The sequence below is a fragment of the Ciconia boyciana genome, chromosome 1 (assembly GCF_034638445.1).
Source record: "Ciconia boyciana chromosome 1, ASM3463844v1, whole genome shotgun sequence".
Classification (NCBI taxonomy): domain Eukaryota; kingdom Metazoa; phylum Chordata; class Aves; order Ciconiiformes; family Ciconiidae; genus Ciconia; species Ciconia boyciana.
The window spans coordinates 67000416-67020154 of NC_132934.1; the positions used below are offsets into that span (position 1 = coordinate 67000416).

Consider the following 19739-nt stretch of genomic DNA (forward strand, 5'->3'; position numbering starts at 1 on the left):
GCTAGAAGAGGTCATGGTATTTCAGCTGGTTTAAAACCACCCAGCCTATGAGGAGAATGGCAAAATTAGAGGAAATGTTAGTAAGTCTCAGGAATCCAGATATTCTATAGTTGGGTGCAGAGTTTCTGTTGGTTTTTTAGGCGGGTTGGTTTTGGGTTGTTTTTTTTTATTTGATGTTGATCAACTTGATGTGATCAACTTGATGTTGGCTTTATTGGCACCATCAATCGAGATTTCAATAGTAATAAATGGAAGTGGCTTGCTGCTTATACATCACCATTTCTTCACATTATTAAACTGTAATATGGTAGCACTTTCAGTAGCTCACCACATGGAGTTAGTAGTAGTAATTTCAGTTTCTAGATCCCACTTATCTGCCTGATAATGAGATCGCTCTATCCTAATCTCTGTTACATAGAGAAAAATAAAAGGTAGTTGAGTCATTCCTACCTTAAAAAAAAGCTCTACATATCCTGCTAGCTCTCAGAACCAGTTTGTGTTGATGTTACGCTGCCTTAAGCTGCAGTAATAATCAGCGCTATCCTGGAGAAAGCATGTGGAGGAAAACCGCAACTTTGACCTGAGAAGGGTAGAAGAAGGGAAGGGAAAGTTAAGTTCATCCACTCAGTGCAGCCGCCTTGTTCCTTAAATGGCAGAAGCATTTACAGCAAGACAAAAACATGCACCTGGGAACAAAACATACCAGGACACACCCATGTAAGCCTCCAGAGAAATACAACAGATCCCATTTGACAGTTACTTTCTGGTTGCAGGAAATAAACTCCTAGGAGTACAGCAAGTCATGTTCCATGTCTGATCTCTCTCCTGCCTTTTTTCCTTCATCTCCAAATGCTGCAGATACACGTACATCCACAAATTTCAGCTTTTGTTTTTTTAAAAGCATTAGTACCCACTTTGATCAAGTATCAAAAGCCTTTTATTTATTTTTACAAATACAAAATTAAAAAGGGAATTAAATTCTTTGCATACAAGGTTTTTTAATAAGATCCACGGACTCCAAGAAATTTAGTCCATGCTTCCGTTGGACCAACTCCTAGCAATCCAAACCCTTCCCTGGCTCTTTCCAAAGAAACAGCTGGACACAACCACTACTTTTCATGACCGTACAGGGTATCACAACCGAGCGTTTGAACACGCAGGCCGAGAATCAAGGGTGACCAAAAAATCCAGTATTCTTTCTTGGCCTGGTCTCGTTTCTCATATACCCCAAACCAGGTATGTTCAGGTAATCAGAGACAGAGCTTGCTCAGATGTAAACAAGTAGCAACTAATATTAAAGTATTTACCATGTCTACAAGTTGGGTGATTTGGAAGTGCAAGAAGAAAAGGAATTATTTGGGGCAGGCATTAAAAAAAAAAACCCACAACACAACAAGAACATTTGTCCGGCAGCATCGAGGGAGAGCAAACACTGGAGGACTTGAATTCAACATTATTGTGGCAGCTAGCAAGGGAGAGGTAGAGGGTGAAAGGGCGTGCAGCAAGTAAACTAAAAGGGAGCTATCGGGGCATGAAAGCACCTTCACTAACAAACTTTAAACAGTGTCACTGACTGGGCATAAAACCATCTTCAGGTGGTCCACTCTGTTTTTCTCTTAAACTCTGAAGTATTTATTAGCTAGCTCTGACCTCAAAGCACAGAGTTTACAGAGTCTAACTGGCAACAAGTTAAAAAGCAGACGCATTTGAGATCTTCCGTATCTACAGAAAACACTAGCTAGCAATCGCTCTCCCAGCTAAAGGATTTCCCTGTGGAAAAAAAATCCTCAAGAGAATGCAGTTCGAGTTGCCAGCAGGGGCACAACAGGCTGGCAAGTTGTTTCCCCTGCTGTATTGCATAAAGCAGGGACCCGAGCTTGCAATAACCGATCCGGCATCTTTCAAAGTCAATCCTCCATAAAGCATAGGGTAAGGCAAGCTTTACATCAGTTTCGTTACGTTTACTTCAGAAGACAGTTTGAAGCACCCAGACACCCCCCGTACCCATCTAGTCCACTAAGGGAAATTTGAAATGACTACTAAAAAAACACCCAAGTAATTTACTGGCAAGCTCTGTTCACATAGAGATACTATGTTTTATTTACAGTAGGACCACACATAGGTCAGGTATTCATGTCAAACATTTACTAATCTAAACTTAGCTACAGTGGTTATTCTCCCCCATGATTGTGTGTTTCACTGGATAGCAAGTTATTTCAAGTTAGCTGAAATTTGTGCATTGATGACAAAAGTATTCCTAGTTTAAATCAAATAAGGAGAACTAGAACACCTTTGTAAAATACCAGCCCTAATGATATCTGGGAATTTTTCAGTTGCTGCCTTCATTAGGCTTTTTTCCATCGTTTCCCCACAATGTCTTTCAGTGGAGGCAGTAACGGTAGCATTTTACATATTTTTAGTTCAATTCCAGACAACAGGGTGTTTGCCAACCATTAATAGCCACTAGCAGCCTGTCCACGCCATTACTTAGGCAACTATACAAGAACTAACAACGTAGCATTGCACAAGGGCAAGTGCAAACATAGGTAAGGCTGTACAGATATAGGTATAGTTATACTATTAACTTGTAAGAGCATGTAAGCCCTGCCACCTGAACTACCAGTCAGTTCCAGACTTTATTTCTGGGATAATTAATTTTGTGTATTATCTGTTTATTTAATAACAGGATTGGTACAGCATGGATTCTTAAAGACTTGCATTAAGGATTACAAATCAAGTTCATTTCTTGGCACTCAGACATTACCAAAATGAAAATTTTTGTGACGCTTAAACAAAAAAAGTCATAACATTTCAAAAAACAAATTAACACTGTGGAATTTTCACATGACATTACAGAGCCAGTTATCACTTGCAGGACTGTATGTTACGGAGTGCTTGGATAGTTTAGAGCTTAATGATGGTGACGATAGGGTGGAGTGTCTATGGGTGAGAATCAGGGGGAAGGCCAACAAGGCAGATATTGTGGTGGGAGTCTGTTACAGACCACCCAACCAGGATGAGGAGACTGACGAACTATTCTATAAGCAGCTGGGAGAAGCCTCACGATCACTAACCCTTGTTCTTGTGGGGGACTTCAACCTACCGGATGTCTGCTGGAAATACAATTCAGCAGAGAGGAAACAGTCTAGGAGGTTCCTGGAGCGTGTTGCAGATAACTTCCTGACACAGCTGGTGAGTGAGCCAGCTAGGGAAGGTGCCCCGCTGGACCTCTTGTTCACAAACAGAGAAGGACTTGTGAGCGATGTGATGGCTGGAGGCCGTCTTGGGCAGAGTGATCATGAAATTATAGAGTTTTTAATTCTTGGAGGAGTGACGAGGGGGGTCAGCAGAACTGCCACCTTGGACTTCCGGAGGGCAGACTTTGGCCTGTTTAGGAGACTGGTCGACAGAGTCCCCTGGGAGGCAGCTCTAAAGGGCAAAGGAGTCCAGGAAGGCTGGACATTCTTTAAGGAGGAAGCCCTAAAGGCACAAGAGCGGGCTGTCCCCAGGTGCCGAAAGATGAGCAGATGGGGAAGAAGACCGGCCTGGCTGAATAGAGAGCTTTGGCTAGAACTCAGGAAAAAGAAGAGAGTCTACGACCTTTGGAAGAAGGGGCAGGCAAGTCAAGAGGACTACAAAGGTGTAGCGAGGTTGTGCAGGGAGAAAATTAGAAGGGCCAAAGCCGAGCTAGAGCTCAATCTGGCTACTGCCGTAAGAGACAACAAAAAATACTTCTTCAAATACATTAGCAGCAAAAGGAGAGCTAAGGAGAATCTCCGGCCTCTAGTAGACAGGGGAAGGAACACAGTGACCAAGGATGAGGAAAAGGCTGAGGTACTGAATGCCTTCTTTGCCTCAGTCTTTAATAGTAGGGCCAATTGTTCTCTAGGTACCCAGCCCCCCGAGTCAGAAGATAGGGATGGGGACCAGAATGGAGCCCCCATAAGCCAGGGGGAAATGGTTAGTGACCTGCTACACCACTCAGACACTCACAAGTCTATGGGGCCTGATGAGATCCACCCAAGAGTACTGAAGGAACGGGCAGAAGTGCTCACCAAGCCCCTTCCATCATTTACCAGCAGTCCTGGCTAACTGGGGAGGTCCCAGTTGGCTGGAGATTAGCAAATGTGACACCCATCTACAAGAAGGGCCGGAAGGAGGACCCGGGGAACTACAGGCCTGTCAGCCTGACCTCGGTACTGGGAAAGCTGATGGAGCAGATAATCTTGAGTGCCATCCCACGGCATCTAGAGGATAACCAAGGGATCAAGCCCAGCCAGCATAGGTTTAGGAAAGGCAGGTCCTGCTTGACCAACCTGATCTCCTTCTACGACAAGGTGACCCACCTAGTGGATGAGGGGAAGGCTGTGGATGTTGTCTATCTAGACTTCAGTAAAGCCTTTGACATGGTTTCCCACAGCATTCTCCTGGAGAAACTGGCTGCTCATGGCTTGGACGGGTGTACTCTTCGCTGGGTAAAGAACTGGCTGGATGGCCGGGCCCAAAGAGTGGTGGTGAATGGAGTTTACTCCAGTTGGCGGCCGGTCACAAGTGGTGTCCCCCAGGGCTCTGTGTTGGGGCCAGTCCTGTTTAATATCTTTATCCATGATCTGGACGAAGGGATTGAGTGCACCCTCATTAAGTTTGCAGATAACACCAAGTTGTGCGGGAGTGTTGATCTGCTTGAGGGGAGGAAAGCTCTGCAGAGGGACCTGGACAGGCTGGATTGATGGACCGGGGCCGATTGTATGAGATTCAACAAGGCTAAGTGCAAGGTCCTGCACTTGGGCCACAACAACTCCATGCAACGCTACAGGCTTGGGGAAGAGTGGCTGGAAAGGAGAGAAGGACCTGGAAGTGTTGGTCAACAGCCGGCTGAATATGAGCCAGCAGTGTGCCCAGGTGGCCAAGAAAGCCAATGGCATCCTGGCTTGTATCAAAAATAGTGTGGCCAGCAGGACTAGGGAAGTGATTGTCCCCCTGTATTTGACCCTAGTGAGGCCGCACCTCGAATACTGTGTTCAGTTTTGGGCCCCTCACTACGAGAGAGACATTGAGGGGCTGGAGCGTGTCCAGAGAAGGGCAACGAAGCTGGTGAAGGGTCTGGAGAACAATTATGTTCCTCTTATGAGGGATGGCTGAGGGAACTGGGGTTGTTTAGCCTGGAGAAGCAGAGGCTGAAGGGAGACCTTATGGCTTTCCACAACTACCTGAAAGGAGGTTGTAGAGAGGTGGGGGTCGGTCTCTTCTCCCAGGTAACAAGTGATAGGATGAGAGGAAATGGCCTCAAGTTGCACCAGGGGAGGTTTAGGCTGGATATTAGGAAATTTTACTTCACTGAAAGGGTTATCAAGCATTGGAACAGGCTGCCCAGGGAAGTGGTTGAGTCACCATCCCTGGAAGTATTTAAAAGATGTGTAGATGTGGTGCTTATGGACATGGTGTAGTGGTGGTCTTGGCAGTGTTAGGTTAATGGTTGGACTCGATGATCTTAAAGGTCTTTTCCAACCTATACGATTCTGTGATTCTGATTCTGTGACTTTCTTAAGTAAATGGAATTCATTGGCTGTATGCAGCATTTCAAAACTTTCCAAGTCAGAATATATCTTCACAAGAGACTGTTGACTGAACTTTGGGAGTTGAAGCCTAGGCACCAGTTCACGCATGGATGGCTCCACCTTGCTGAAAACATACTTCTTAGATGTCAGATGCAAACAGGGAGAGAGGCGTCAATGACTTCCAACCAGAAATGTAATGATTTTGACAACACTACTAAAAGCTCTCACTGTTCACCAAAACTCATTTCAAAAGCAGCTTGCACTTCAACTTCATTACAGTCGCAGTTCTTAGATCGGAGAACTACCACCCCTGGATACAACACAAGCAGTTAAAATTAATTCCTCTGTATTCATGACATGTCATGCATACATCATGACACTTCAGGCTGTTTAAAAATACAGCATATATCTGTGTTCTGCACAAATTATTTCAGAGCACAAATTATTTTCAGAGCATAACAGTATCCAAAAGTTGCCTCTCTCAGACTTAACTCCTTGTGCTTATATTGGTGCCAAACCGAAGATTACCATGAGAAAAATACATTTTGAAACAGACCTTCTTGGAAACTGAGGTCTTAACAGTTTTTAAATTTTCAGTCTTCAGCAGCTTACAAAAACAATTCCATTTCTGCTAACCGATGAAATGGGGAAGGAGCTGAATATGGTAATAAAAACGTCACTGTATGGGCCCAATATTGTAAAAGCAAGCCACGGGTGTTAACAGCAGTGTCCTGTTTTTCATGCAAGCTGTGTCAAAGCTGAAGGCCTGATTTCCAACGCAAGTATTTTAGCCTGAAAGCAGTTTGAAATCCCGGTAGTTCGGGCTGGAAAACACTCAAGGAGGAGCCAACACACCGCGTTTCTGCCGGCATCGTCTTTAACATCCCGAAGGACAAGCACCTGCTAGGGCACAGGCCTGCCGCCCGCTGCCCGCCGACCCTCAAAGCCTTCCCCCGACTTCACTGAAACCGCAGCCACGGCGCCTTAACCCCGCCCAGCCCGCGGGGACGGCCCCGGGGCCGGGAGGGAGGCGGAGGAGAGGACGGGCCCGGGGACGTGAGGAGGCGGAGGAGAAGGAGAAGACGGCACCGGGGCCGTGAGGAGGGCGCAGCCCCGCCCCGGCCCTCCCGCTGCCACCGCCCCGCGGCCCCGCCCCGATCCCAGCGGCCCGCGGGCAAGATGGCGGCGCCCGCGCTGCGGCGGCGGTGCGGCCGGGCGGCGGGGCTGTGGGGCGGCCCGCACCGCGCCCCGCCGCTGCTCCCGCTCCGGCGGCGAGCCCACGAGCAGCCGCGGCGGGCCCGGGGCGCCAGGGGACTGCTGGCGGCGCAGTGCGAGCGCGGCCTCTTCCAGGAGGTGTTCCCGGCGCAGAGCGCGGAGGAGCAGCTGCCGGGGCTGCTGGAGCCGGGCCGCCCGCCCCTCACCGCCTACTGCGGCTTCGACCCCACGGCCGACTCGCTGCACGTCGGGCACCTGCTGGCCGTCATGGCGCTCCTCCACTTCCAGCGCGCCGGCCACAACGTCATCGCCGTGGTGGGCGGGGCCACGGCGCGCCTGGGGGACCCCAGCGGCCGGCAGCGCGCGCGGGAGCCGCTGTCGGCAGAGCGGGTGCGGGCGCACGCGCGGGGGCTGCGGGCCGGCCTGTGGCGGCTGTTCGAGAACCACCGGGAGCTCTTCTGGGCGGCGGGCGGCCAGCGGCTGGGGCAGGCCGCGCTGCTGGACAACGCCTGCTGGCTGGGCCGGCAGCCGCTGCTCGACTTCCTCGGCGGGGCCGGCGGCCGGCTCCGCATGGGCACGCTGCTGAGCCGGCAGAGCTGCCAGGCGCGGCTGCGCAGCCCCGAGGGCATGAGCCTGGCCGAGTTCCTCTACCCGGCGCTGCAGGCCTACGACTTCCTCCACCTCCACCAGCGCCACGGCTGCCGCATCCAGCTGGGGGGCGCCGACCAGATGGGCAACATCATGTCCGGCTACGAGCTCGTCACCAAGTACGCCGGGGGCGGGCGGCGGGCGGGCACCGCGGGGCTCCTCCGGCGGGCGAGGCGTGGTCCGCCTGTCTAGCCGGGGGGGGCCCCCCCGGAGGCGGTGCGCGGCCGGGGCATAGGGTAATCCTGTGTGGCCTGAGGGGTCCTAGCTCTGTGCGGCTTCGCGTTGGCGGTCCCTAGAGCACCGGGAGCAGAAGTCCCTCCTCGGAGACTTGCGTTAGGCAAAACTCTGGGATTTGAGAAGAAGAAGAAGGAGCTGTCCTGACCGTGAGCCTGGCACACGCGTGCGTTTTGGCCACGGTTTTAAGCCTCTTCCGTGAAACGTTAACGACTTTTTACAAAAGGGATGCGTTCTTGTTTTAGTGAGGGTGTTCGCCCAAGAACCGAAATCAGATAGCCTGAAACATGGGACAACATCGAGACACGTCTTCTGCTGGCAAGCGCGTTCTAGTGCGATCACACCGAAGTAGAGGCAGTTGTGGCATACTGGTAAAGATGGTTGCGTTTCTTCTCTCAGAAATAAAATTAAACCTGATGATGATGGTGATGAGCTTTTGCTCATCCACCAAATTTGGTGTGAGTCTTGCCAAATTCGCAGAAGTATGCAAGCAAAGCAGTGAGTACGTGGCAATGCTTCTTCTACTTCGGTACGTGCTTGACAGTTAGAAGACGTTAGAGGATCAGCACAGAAGAAAAGCCTTATGAGTGTCCCAGCCACACAAGCAGCTTCAGTTAGTGCTCAGAGCAGAAGACAAAACGTACAGAGCACTTGAATTTGCTAGTGCTGTTGCTCATGAAACTAGTTATTTGAAGTAGGTAAACTTCTTTGTTACACACAAAAGAACTTGAATTTTTAAGTTCAAGGTGTTTTTTTGCTTAAAGCACTCTTCACAAAACAGTGTTCTAGCATCTTTTGTCCCATCCCCCCCCAGCTTATTTAACTGCTTTATATCAAGGATAGAATCTTATGGAATGCCTAAGTTTTACTCAACTTTACCAAGATGTGGGTTTTGTTGTGGGTTTTTTTTTTTAACATGTAGCGACTCTTCCTTCTCAGGATGACAGGAACAGATGTGTTTGGAATTACTGTACCTCTTATTACCAGTACTACTGGAGATAAACTGGGAAAGACTGCTGGCAATGCAGTTTGGCTAAACAGAGATAAGACTTCTCCATTTGAGCTATATCAGTTTTTTGTCAGACAACAGGATAACATAGTTGAAAAGTAAGTAGTTTTTCTTCATCTTGCTTTTTGTCATTGTTTATAAAACCTGATCATAACTGTTCTCTGTAACTGTTTCATGTGGATATGTGCAATGCGAGCCCCTTGTAGAAGTGTACGTTAATTCTGACTGTACATTTATTAAATAAACAGGCATGACTGGTTCCTAAGTATAGAGGATAGTGGAACCTGTCTCCATATGCTGGCGTACGCATCATAAAATTAGAATGTGGATGAACAAACAAGTAAAGCACAATGCATTTTGTTCTGCCAGTGGGGTGACTTTATCCGCTGAGGCTTGTTAGCTTCAGTACCGTAACATCACAGTATCGAGTGAAATCTCTCCTGCTGAGTAATAAGCAGCTGCAGTTTAATAGATACCAATTAGTACAAGTTTTTACCTAGTGTGAGGTATCCAGAAACACCACATTCTAATTGCAAGAAGCTACTTAACTGCTTATAAACAAACACATAAAGTTCAGCTTCTAGAACTGTATCACATTAAAAACTGCATATCCCTAAGCAAAGTGAAATAGTGCCTTGTTAGAACAGAGACAAGAAGTTCCTATTTATGATTGTATTAACTGTTTAGATTAGCGTCCCCAAATTTTTTTGATCATGTGCCCCTATCGGCAAAAAAGATTTTGAGCATGCACTCCCAATACATGGATATGTATTTATGGATTATATAAATGTACTCCTGAAATTCTAAAATTTGCTTCCTGCACCCCAGTGCATCATCTTGCATACCTCCTGGGGTGCTGGCACCCCACTTCGGAGACCACCAGTCTAGATAAAAACATGCCTAGGAGACAGTTACACTGCCCAACTACTACTTAAAGCTGTAGCGCGGACAACGACAAAATTCTGAATCATCATTACTTAGGGTAGAGTAATTCCAGTGAGCAAAACCTGGTCTGGGATTCATTGTGCTATCTCTGAATCCACGTCATCCACACATAACCCATACTCTTACTGACCAATGTGACAATATTAAAATACAATATTAAAATCTCATATAATGAGAACATGAAAGGATAGCAAAAATACGAGAAATAGCATTTGATAGGTTTCCTTCATTGATGGCTAGCCTCCATGCTGGTGTGCCAGTTACATGGCTGAAAATAAACAGCTGATAGCTTTATTCAGGGCATTACATTAATTTTAGTAAGTTGCTATATGTTCCTTTTTAAATCTGCTTTTTTTGAACTCCAATATTACTGTCAAATCTGAGTCTTTGTAAACCTCAGACATGTATTTCCCTTTCATACTATGACCTGTCTTATAACTCAGTTACCTGTCTCAAAGGTTTGCGCCCTGGTATTTCAAATTTAGGTTCTGCATCCACAACACTTTTCAGACTGATAAGAAGGGTGTGTGGGTACTTAACATTAAAATGTTTCATGCATTCAGACTTTGTAACAGTAAAGGTACCTTTTTTAATACACTGCATTTCATACTACTGCAAGTCCATTAAAATGGACTATGTTTCGATACGCACCTTTAACTTCTTGATTAGCCTAAATAATCTTCCCGTTGAGTCACTCACTCATCAATACAGAGCATACTTCTGTCCTGTGATCACCACAGAATGGTAGTGGTATTTTGTATTAGCATATTGTGCAACTACTAAGAAAACCTTGTTAGTTGACACACATTTGCAATATATCCTGTAAAGTAAATGTTTCAAGAGAAAACCAAGTTGTTCATTGCAATCCAAGCTTTATAAAAGCATCTGACACTATCTTATGTCTGAAGACGTTACCCTAAGTGGACTATTAAATAAAACGTTAGTGATCCTGGTAAGCTGAAGCATGTGGGCAAAAACAGAGTTGTTTGAAAGGACAGAATATCTGTAATACGGACTTCTTAAATTGGTTAAGAATCATTTTAGTGTAGTTAATGACGTTTGAATGACAAAGGCAGGAAATCTGTAATGATGGCTATATGGACAAAATCATTATTTCCTTGCTTGTAGATACCTGAAACTCTTCACCTTCCTTCCTCTTGAGGAGATTGACCACATCATGGAAATGCATGCTAAAGAACCTGAAAAATGGGGCCCTCAGAAACGACTTGCTGCAGAAGTAACCAAGCTTGTTCATGGTAGAGAGGGGCTAGAATCTGCTAAGAGGTGAAGTTTGATCTGCCGAGCAGTTTTCTTTCAGATGTATTCAATGGTGATTATCCATAGCTTTTCAGGGACTATTTTCATGTAGTTAGTTGTTGCTCAGCTGTTAAAAGAGAAAAATGTAGTAATTCTGTAGACTTAAGTCTAATTTCTGTAGACTTTCCCTGTGGAAAAAAAATACATTTAACAATATTTTAAAAAATTGCAGTGCAGTGGGTTACGATAACAAAAAAATTGGGGGGTACTTTATTTCTATTACTGTGTGGACCCTCAGTAGAGGGAAGTTGGGGAGGGCAGTCTGATTAGTTGAGTAGCGCTTTGTGTGAAGATGAGACTAGCACTGGATTTTGAGTGATCTTTGTTCTCACAGGTGTACTAAGGCCCTTTATTACAGCAGTGTGGAGGCATTGGAAGCTATGTCTGACCAAGAGTTACAGGAACTTTTTAGACAAGCTTCTTCAGCTGAGCTGATGCTGGAACCTGGAATGAACGTTCTTGACTTGTGTCGCAAAGCAAATGCCATTCCAGACGGACCTAGTGGGTATGTTATCACTTGTGCTCTTTGATAGTACCTCACGTAAACAGGTTGTAGTGGTATGCTTTCAGAAGTGAAACAATTAGGACAGCCAAATCAAACAGAAACAGGCTAGCGATCTACATACCAGCATTAAAGAAGAGGGGAGCAGGTGGCCTCATTCTATTTTGAAGTGAAAGTGTAGGATAATGCACTGTCGTGTACCTTAGCTGCAAAATCTACACCTGATGAAGGGACAGTCTAAGGCAACAGCCTAAGTTTCTTTATACCTCTCAGAAAGAATGGGAGTGGTAGAGGCTAAGATTACTTTCAGTCACTCTTGACCTGGACTGCAAGTCAAGTGCAAGAGAATTAAAATTTATTCAAGTATGGATCCAACCAAAAAACCCTTAACTGAACTTTCAATACTTAGCAATAAATAGCTGGTTCTTGCAATTACCAGTTGTTGTTTTTGTGGTTTTTTTAAGGTACCAGAAAATTACAGATGGTGGAGTTTCAATAAATGGGATTCGAGTAACTAATCCTGAGAGTGTTCTTATTCTCGGACAGCATATTCTCAAGAATGGTGTATCATTGCTTAGGATTGGAAAGAAAAATTACTACATTATAAAATGGCTGCAGTTGTGACAACAGAACATCTCCCTGAAACAATATATATTTCGACTCTGTTGCTCAAAGATGTACTTGAAGATGTTTCTATACTGTGCATTACTACGCAGCTCATAGACTGCCCAAGACCATAGTTTCATTCTCAAAATACACCAACAGAGTCCAAATAAAGGCAGCTAAGTTATACCACTGAAGAGATTTTTACTCTGCCTTATTCAAAGCACCATTCATATGAGGATATGGACAAGAAGATGAAAAGATTAATTTCAGAGTCCGAAGATGGAGATGCTCTTCCCCTCCTTTAACAACCTTCTGCACTGTAGGAGAACAGTGGCCAGGTCCTCCACAGCATGATGAGCAAAAGCATACTCAAAAACAGTACTTCTTACAGAGGATGCATTCTGCTGTCCAGTTTGACTTCATCCTAACAGGGAAACCTGCCTAAGTGGGTAAGGAGAACCAGCCAACAATCAGCATTTTTTTTCTGAACAGGTTTGCTTTGAAGGAAGCTGCAGAAGATTTACAATAAATGAGTAAAATGATTAAGCCCTAATATGTAAGCTTCTTATTGGTTATGTATGGGGGCATGTTGCAAAAAAGCTTTCCAGCCTCAATGTGGTAATACAGAGCAAATTGACCTTTTGAAATGTAACGGAGTATAGAGCCTTTCAAAGTGCAAGTCAGCCTGATTAATCCCTTTTATGCCTTCTGTGTGCTTAGTGTGACTTACAATATGGGTGACACTCATTCCACTTCTTCAGTTCTGTCAATTATGTGGATGCATCTGTGCTATCTAGAATCTTTATTGAAGGCATATCCTGGCACAAATTCTGTGGGATCTACAGTCAGTTGCAAGATAGGATATTATATCAGAAGATTTGAGGCAGGTACATGAAAGCTTGTTTAACTGTAGGTGCATAGGAGTTGTGGGTGAACAGCAGCACAAGGGACCAGGAAACATGTGAGGGAAGCTATAGTGCTCTGGCAATTAAAAAAGTCAGACCCTTCAGATAGGGCAACATGCAAAAGCTGCACTTCTTCATGAAAGAGCGGACAGCGATACTACTGCTTAGGGCCTAGCCAACATTTGCGATCACAGCTTCCTCATTTTCTTGTAAAGACAGCAGGAAAGGGAGAATGTACTTGGAGAGTTGGTAGAAGAGCAACATCCACACTGAAAGGTAATATTGCTTTATTGCTCTGAAACACCACCACCCCTTTTTATTACTAGGCGCTACAGCTGCTGACACACCTGGAATCAAATAAACATGGAGTACAACACCTTGCTAAAGTCCCTTCCCATGGTGGGGTTTGGGATTGGGTTGCTTTGGCAGTGGAGGTGCCACAGTACTCACAGCCAGGTCACCTGAAGAGCAACAAAACCCACATGTGGTTGTCAAGATTATTTGTAGTACAAGCCCATATTTGAATTACTTAGAACTGGTTAATTGCCTTAGAATACAGTAATGTCACTGGCTGGCTCAGACCTTTTTTATTAAAGGGACCCTCCCTGCCCCAGTGCAAACACATGGGAAACCCTCAGTCTGATTTAGGAGGTGATTGATTGCTTTGGGCCTTGGCTGCAGGGCTGTTTTCAAGGTTTAGGGTAATCCTCACTCTTAGGCCAAGGAGACTCATTGCCTAGCCCACGAACCTCCTGGACAATACAGTTTTGCAGTCACAGCAGCCACCAGGGGAGAGGCCTTAATCTTGGCTGCCTGAATGTGCTAACTCATCACCATCTCTTAGGCTGCTAGAAGAGGTCATGGTATTTCAGCTGGTTTAAAACCACCCAGCCTATGAGGAGAATGGCAAAATTAGAGGAAATGTTAGTAAGTCTCAGGAATCCAGATATTCTATAGTTGGGTGCAGAGTTTCTGTTGGTATTTTAGGCGGGTTGTTTTTGGGTTGTTTTTTTTTATTTGATGTTGATCAACTTGATGTTGGCTTTATTGGCACCATCAATCGAGATTTCAATAGTAATAAATGGAAGTGGCTTGCTGCTTATACATCACCATTTCTTCACATTATTAAACTGTAATATGGTAGCACTTTCAGTAGCTCACCACATGGAGTTAGTAGTAGTAATTTCAGTTTCTAGATCCCACTTATCTGCCTGATAATGAGATCGCTCTATCCTAATCTCTGTTACATAGAGAAAAATAAAAGGTAGTTGAGTCATTCCTACCTTAAAAAAAAGCTCTACATATCCTGCTAGCTCTCAGAACCAGTTTGTGTTGATGTTACGCTGCCTTAAGCTGCAGTAATAATCAGCGCTATCCTGGAGAAAGCACGTGGAGGAAAACCGCAACTTTGACCTGAGAAGGGTAGAAGAAGGGAAGGGAAAGTTAAGTTCATCCACTCAGTGCAGCCGCCTTGTTCCTTAAATGGCAGAAGCATTTACAGCAAGACAAAAACATGCACCTGGGAACAAAACATACCAGGACACACCCATGTAAGCCTCCAGAGAAATACAACAGATCCCATTTGACAGTTACTTTCTGGTTGCAGGAAATAAACTCCTAGGAGTACAGCAAGTCATGTTCCATGTCTGATCTCTCTCCTGCCTTTTTTCCTTCATCTCCAAATGCTGCAGATACACGTACATCCACAAATTTCAGCTTTTGTTTTTTTAAAAGCATTAGTACCCACTTTGATCAAGTATCAAAAGCCTTTTATTTATTTTTACAAATACAAAATTAAAAAGGGAATTAAATTCTTTGCATACAAGGTTTTTTAATAAGATCCACGGACTCCAAGAAATTTAGTCCATGCTTCCGTTGGACCAACTCCTAGCAATCCAAACCCTTCCCTGGCTCTTTCCAAAGAAACAGCTGGACACAACCACTACTTTTCATGACCGTACAGGGTATCACAACCGAGCGTTTGAACACGCAGGCCGAGAATCAAGGGTGACCAAAAAATCCAGTATTCTTTCTTGGCCTGGTCTCGTTTCTCATATACCCCAAACCAGGTATGTTCAGGTAATCAGAGACAGAGCTTGCTCAGATGTAAACAAGTAGCAACTAATATTAAAGTATTTACCATGTCTACAGGTGGGTGATTTGGAAGTGCAAGAAGAAAAGGAATTATTTGGGGCAGGCATTAAAAAAAAAACCCACAACACAACAAGAACATTTGTCCGGCAGCATCGAGGGAGAGCAAACACTGGAGGACTTGAATTCAACATTATTGTGGCAGCTAGCAAGGGAGAGGTAGAGGGTGAAAGGGCGTGCAGCAAGTAAACTAAAAGGGAGCTATCGGGGCATGAAAGCACCTTCACTAACAAACTTTAAACAGTGTCACTGACTGGGCATAAAACCATCTTCAGGTGGTCCACTCTGTTTTTCTCTTAAACTCTGAAGTATTTATTAGCTAGCTCTCACCTCAAAGCACAGAGTTTACAGAGTCTAACTGGCAACAAGTTAAAAAGCAGACGCATTTGAGATCTTCCGTATCTACAGAAAACACTAGCTAGCAATCGCTCTCCCAGCTAAAGGATTTCCCTGTGGAAAAAAAATCCTCAAGAGAATGCAGTTCGAGTTGCCAGCAGGGGCACAACAGGCTGGCAAGTTGTTTCCCCTGCTGTATTGCATAAAGCAGGGACCCGAGCTTGCAATAACCGATCCGGCATCTTTCAAAGTCAATCCTCCATAAAGCATAGGGTAAGGCAAGCTTTACATCAGTTTCGTTACGTTTACTTCAGAAGACAGTTTGAAGCACCCAGACACCCCCCGTACCCATCTAGTCCACTAAGGGAAATTTGAAATGACTACTAAAAAAACACCCAAGTAATTTACTGGCAAGCTCTGTTCACATAGAGATACTATGTTTTATTTACAGTAGGACCACACATAGGTCAGGTATTCATGTCAAACATTTACTAATCTAAACTTAGCTACAGTGGTTATTCTCCCCCATGATTGTGTGTTTCACTGGATAGCAAGTTATTTCAAGTTAGCTGAAATTTGTGCATTGATGACAAAAGTATTCCTAGTTTAAATCAAATAAGGAGAACTAGAACACCTTTGTAAACTACCAGCCCTAATGATAATCTGGGAATTTTTCAGTTGCTGCCTTCATTAGGCTTTTTTCCATCGTTTCCCCACAATGTCTTTCAGTGGAGGCAGTAACGGTAGCATTTTACATATTTTTAGTTCAATTCCAGACAACAGGGTGTTTGCCAACCATTAATAGCCACTAGCAGCCTGTCCACGCCATTACTTAGGCAACTATACAAGAACTAACAACGTAGCATTGCACAAGGGCAAGTGCAAACATAGGTAAGGCTGTACAGATATAGGTATAGTTATACTATTAACTTGTAAGAGCATGTAAGCCCTGCCACCTGAACTACCAGTCAGTTCCAGACTTTATTTCTGGGATAATTAATTTTGTGTATTATCTGTTTATTTAATAACAGGATTGGTACAGCATGGATTCTTAAAGACTTGCATTAAGGATTACAAATCAAGTTCATTTCTTGGCACTCAGACATTACCAAAATGAAAATTTTTGTGACGCTTAAACAAAAAAAAAGTCATAACATTTCAAAAAACAAATTAACACTGTGGAATTTTCACATGACATTACAGAGCCAGTTATCACTTGCAGGACTTTCTTAAATAAATGGAATTCATTGGCTGTATGCAGCATTTCAAAACTTTCCAAGTCAGAATATATCTTCACAAGAGACTGTTGACTGAACTTTGGGAGTTAAAGCCTAAGCACCAGTTAACACATGGACGGCTCCACCTTGCTGAAAACATACTTCTTAGATGTCAGATGCAAACAGGGAGAGAGGCGTCAATGACTTCCAACCAGAAATGTAATGATTTTGACAGCACTACTAAAAGCTCTCACTGTTCACCAAAACTGATTTCAAAAGCAGCTTGCACTTCAACTTCACTACAGTCGCAGTTCTTAGATCAGAGAACTACCATCCCTGGATACAACACAAGCAGTTAAAATTAATTCCTCTGTATTCATGACATGTCATGCATACATCATGACACTTCAGGCTGTTTAAAAATACAGCATATATCTCTGTGTTCTGCACAAATTATTTCAGAGCACGCATAACAGTATCCAAAAGTTGCCTCTCTCAGACTTAACTCCTTGTGCTTATATTGGTGCCAAACCGAAGATTACCATGAGAAAAATACATTTTGAAACAGACCTTCTTGGAAACTGAGGTCTTAACAGTTTTTAAATTTTCAGTCTTCAGCAGCTTACAAAAACAATTCCATTTCTGCTAACCGATGAAATGGGGAAGGAGCTGAATATGGTAATAAAAACGTCACTGTATGGGCCCAATATTGTAAAAGCAAGTCACGGGTGTTAACAGCAGTGTCCTGTTTTTCATGCAAGTTGTGTTAAAGATATAAAATATGATCAACACCATAGTAAACATTTTTACTTTATACAAAAATGTGAATCTGCTTGAAAAGTACATGCAAGTGTGCTGGCTGGAGTTTAGATAAATTTTTATTCATAAAAATTAAAATGTTTATTTTTTAAAGGCTAGTGTGATTGATATTTATCTGTACGAATTATAATCAGAATAACTCATCAACTTAATTTCCAACCTAAAACTCCCTAATTTTAGGATTGTCCTTTAAAAAAAGAAAAAAAAAAGCTACTTACAGCACAGCAAAATTTCCTCAAAAGTAACTGTAATCTCTGGTATAAATATTCCAATTCCACAGACTTTCATACTGTCACACATTCCAAAATTTGGAAGAAGTTGTGGGGATCCCCTTCTCCCTGGCCAACTTAATCTGTTTTTAAAAGAAACACTTACTATCCCGTAACAGTTTTGAAATTGGTTTTATTTTTCAATTCTGCCAGAACAAATTTACTATCGGATGGTCCAGGGGCTTGGTCCCAGGGGGAAGGAAGGGGAAGGTGTTCTTGTACCTGATTATAATCCCCAACATTTATACACAAGCTCCAGTGCACATGAATAACTTTGCACCCACTTTTTCATAGGCTGTTGTTGTTGCAAGCTCCAGGCTAATTCTTCCTACATGATACTCCATTAACTGAAGTTTTGTCTGCAGTTTTAACCTTTGGAGAAAAAAAATGGGGACACACATACATAGTAATACGGTAGACATCTCTACTGTGCTATAAAATTGATACCTCCATCTGTCAGTGCATGCAATATATTCATGAAAGAAAATACTCGGTGCTTTCTTCTCTTCACAGTATTTAAACTTCTATTGTAAAAGCAGCTTAAAACTATGCCACAAGACTACACCGTCCATCTTAACCACAGGCAACCTGTTTAGCAAGTCAGGCACTGGAACTTTAATCTTTTTTCCCCAAGTTCAAATAAGACTGTCACTGAGACAGTAGACTTGGTCTGCTTTAATTTGCACCAGAAAGCTGGTAAGGAAACATTTAGAGCCATTTATTATGTGGATTAAATACGACTTATTTTGCAAAATACAGCATATTTTTCTGTTTGCAAATCAAACCAACTGTCTTTACATGAGCAGATTTACACAGTTGCAGTACACAGATAAGAGTTCATAAATAAAAGTTCTACTCCGTATACCATGCCTAGCAATTTTCAAGTCAATGTAACTGCCAATGCATATAAATAGTGTGGCTGGTACAGTCTTCACCAAAGATGTGTCTCGCGGATCTCTGCAATGATCTGACTGGCTCGCTGCAGGGCCTGCACACAGAGACAGAAAAGCTGAAGTTATTTAGTTTTTCTGAAGAGATTTCTCAAAGAGATAACAGCAGCAGTCTAGGAAGTGTGATGTTAAAAATCAAATTAAAGCAAATCATTTTTATTATTAAATGAGTGGTAACAACCTGCAACAACATTGATTAACAACTCTGAAACCTTTCATCTGCAAAAGATGAGGCAAGTGGAAAATACTACAAAGCAAATGGTAATGGTAAAACTTAGCATGGGTGTCCTTAAATCATTTCTCTAGAGATAAGAATTAAAAGTTAATTGAAAACTGACCTTCCAGTTAGAAGCAAAAAGAGCTCATTGTCATTGTTTTGAGCAACTTTTACATACTCAGTGTTCCCAATAACACTTATGTTTGTCTTAACATTTTGTATTTTTAAATTAATTGTCAACAAGGGCAGAGTTTTTCACCACACACAGTTTTAATGCTTTAAACCCTCCTCAAAATAAAAGGGAAACTGTACCTATTTTATATCACTTTTAGCATTCTGATGCATTCATGATACAGTCTAGCCTGCTAAACTTTGCAAATTTAAAAGCTCGGAATACCAACTAATACTAACATTATTTAAAGTATTACTCCAATTGGGGGAAATCTGAGCTATGAGTTTGGCCCTATAAAGTTTACAGTTTAAAAGACTTGTTAGCAGACAGTTCCCCTCACTCAACTGTTGATTGTATAATAGCAAAGATTAAACTTGCTGCAGGTGGTCTTGGACAAGCGGTATCTCAGGGTATCCAATCTCTCAAACACGCACTGTCTGACCACACTGCGTATGAGAGAGAAGCACCTCTTGCTACTTCTTCAGGGAGCTGAACTGGCAGAGGGACTCTTTTCTATGCAGTTCAATCCAAAGCAGCGTATTTCTGCTGCAGCTGTAGCAGACTCTGATACACCACATAACTGAACAATGAAGAAATGAAGAGTTCTGTAACACAGACATGTCACAAATGCACTATCATACAGATGTACACAGGGGTCATCATAAGTGA

The 19739-nt window shown here is 43.5% G+C and overlaps 2 protein-coding genes across 8 annotated transcripts in view; one reads left to right on the top strand and one right to left on the bottom strand.

The window, feature by feature from the left end:
- Positions 1-6701: 6701 nt before the first annotated feature.
- On the top strand, positions 6702-12603 carry YARS2 (tyrosyl-tRNA synthetase 2). Its single transcript, XM_072872401.1, has 5 exons — positions 6702-7540; positions 8595-8762; positions 10738-10893; positions 11261-11431; positions 11893-12603. The coding sequence occupies exons 1-5, from the start codon at positions 6738-6740 to the stop codon at positions 12050-12052; spliced, it is 1458 nt and encodes a 485-aa protein (XP_072728502.1). The 5' UTR covers positions 6702-6737; the 3' UTR covers positions 12053-12603.
- Positions 12604-17847: 5244 nt separating this feature from the next.
- DNM1L (dynamin 1 like) overlaps positions 17848-19739 on the bottom strand; it is a 39642-nt gene continuing 37750 nt past the window's right edge. For all 7 annotated transcript variants that reach the window (XM_072872368.1, XM_072872377.1, XM_072872351.1 and 4 more), the window contains one exon: positions 17848-18719. In XM_072872368.1, coding sequence (XP_072728469.1) covers positions 18663-18719 — 57 coding nt within the window. In that variant the 3' untranslated portion in view covers positions 17848-18662. The remainder of the gene's footprint in view (positions 18720-19739) is intronic.

What these genes read in the sequence shown, in the direction of transcription:
- YARS2 (XM_072872401.1), top strand. Translation starts at nt 6,738, where the DNA reads ATGGCGGCGCCCGCGCTGCGGCGGCGGTGCGGCCGGGCGGCGGGGCTG. An exon ending in CAGGATAACATAGTTGAAAA is followed by an intron (nt 8,763 to 10,737) that starts GTAAGTAGTTTT and finishes CCTTGCTTGTAG; the next exon opens with ATACCTGAAACTCTTCACCT. An exon ending in GGGCTAGAATCTGCTAAGAG is followed by an intron (nt 10,894 to 11,260) that starts GTGAAGTTTGAT and finishes TTGTTCTCACAG; the next exon opens with GTGTACTAAGGCCCTTTATT.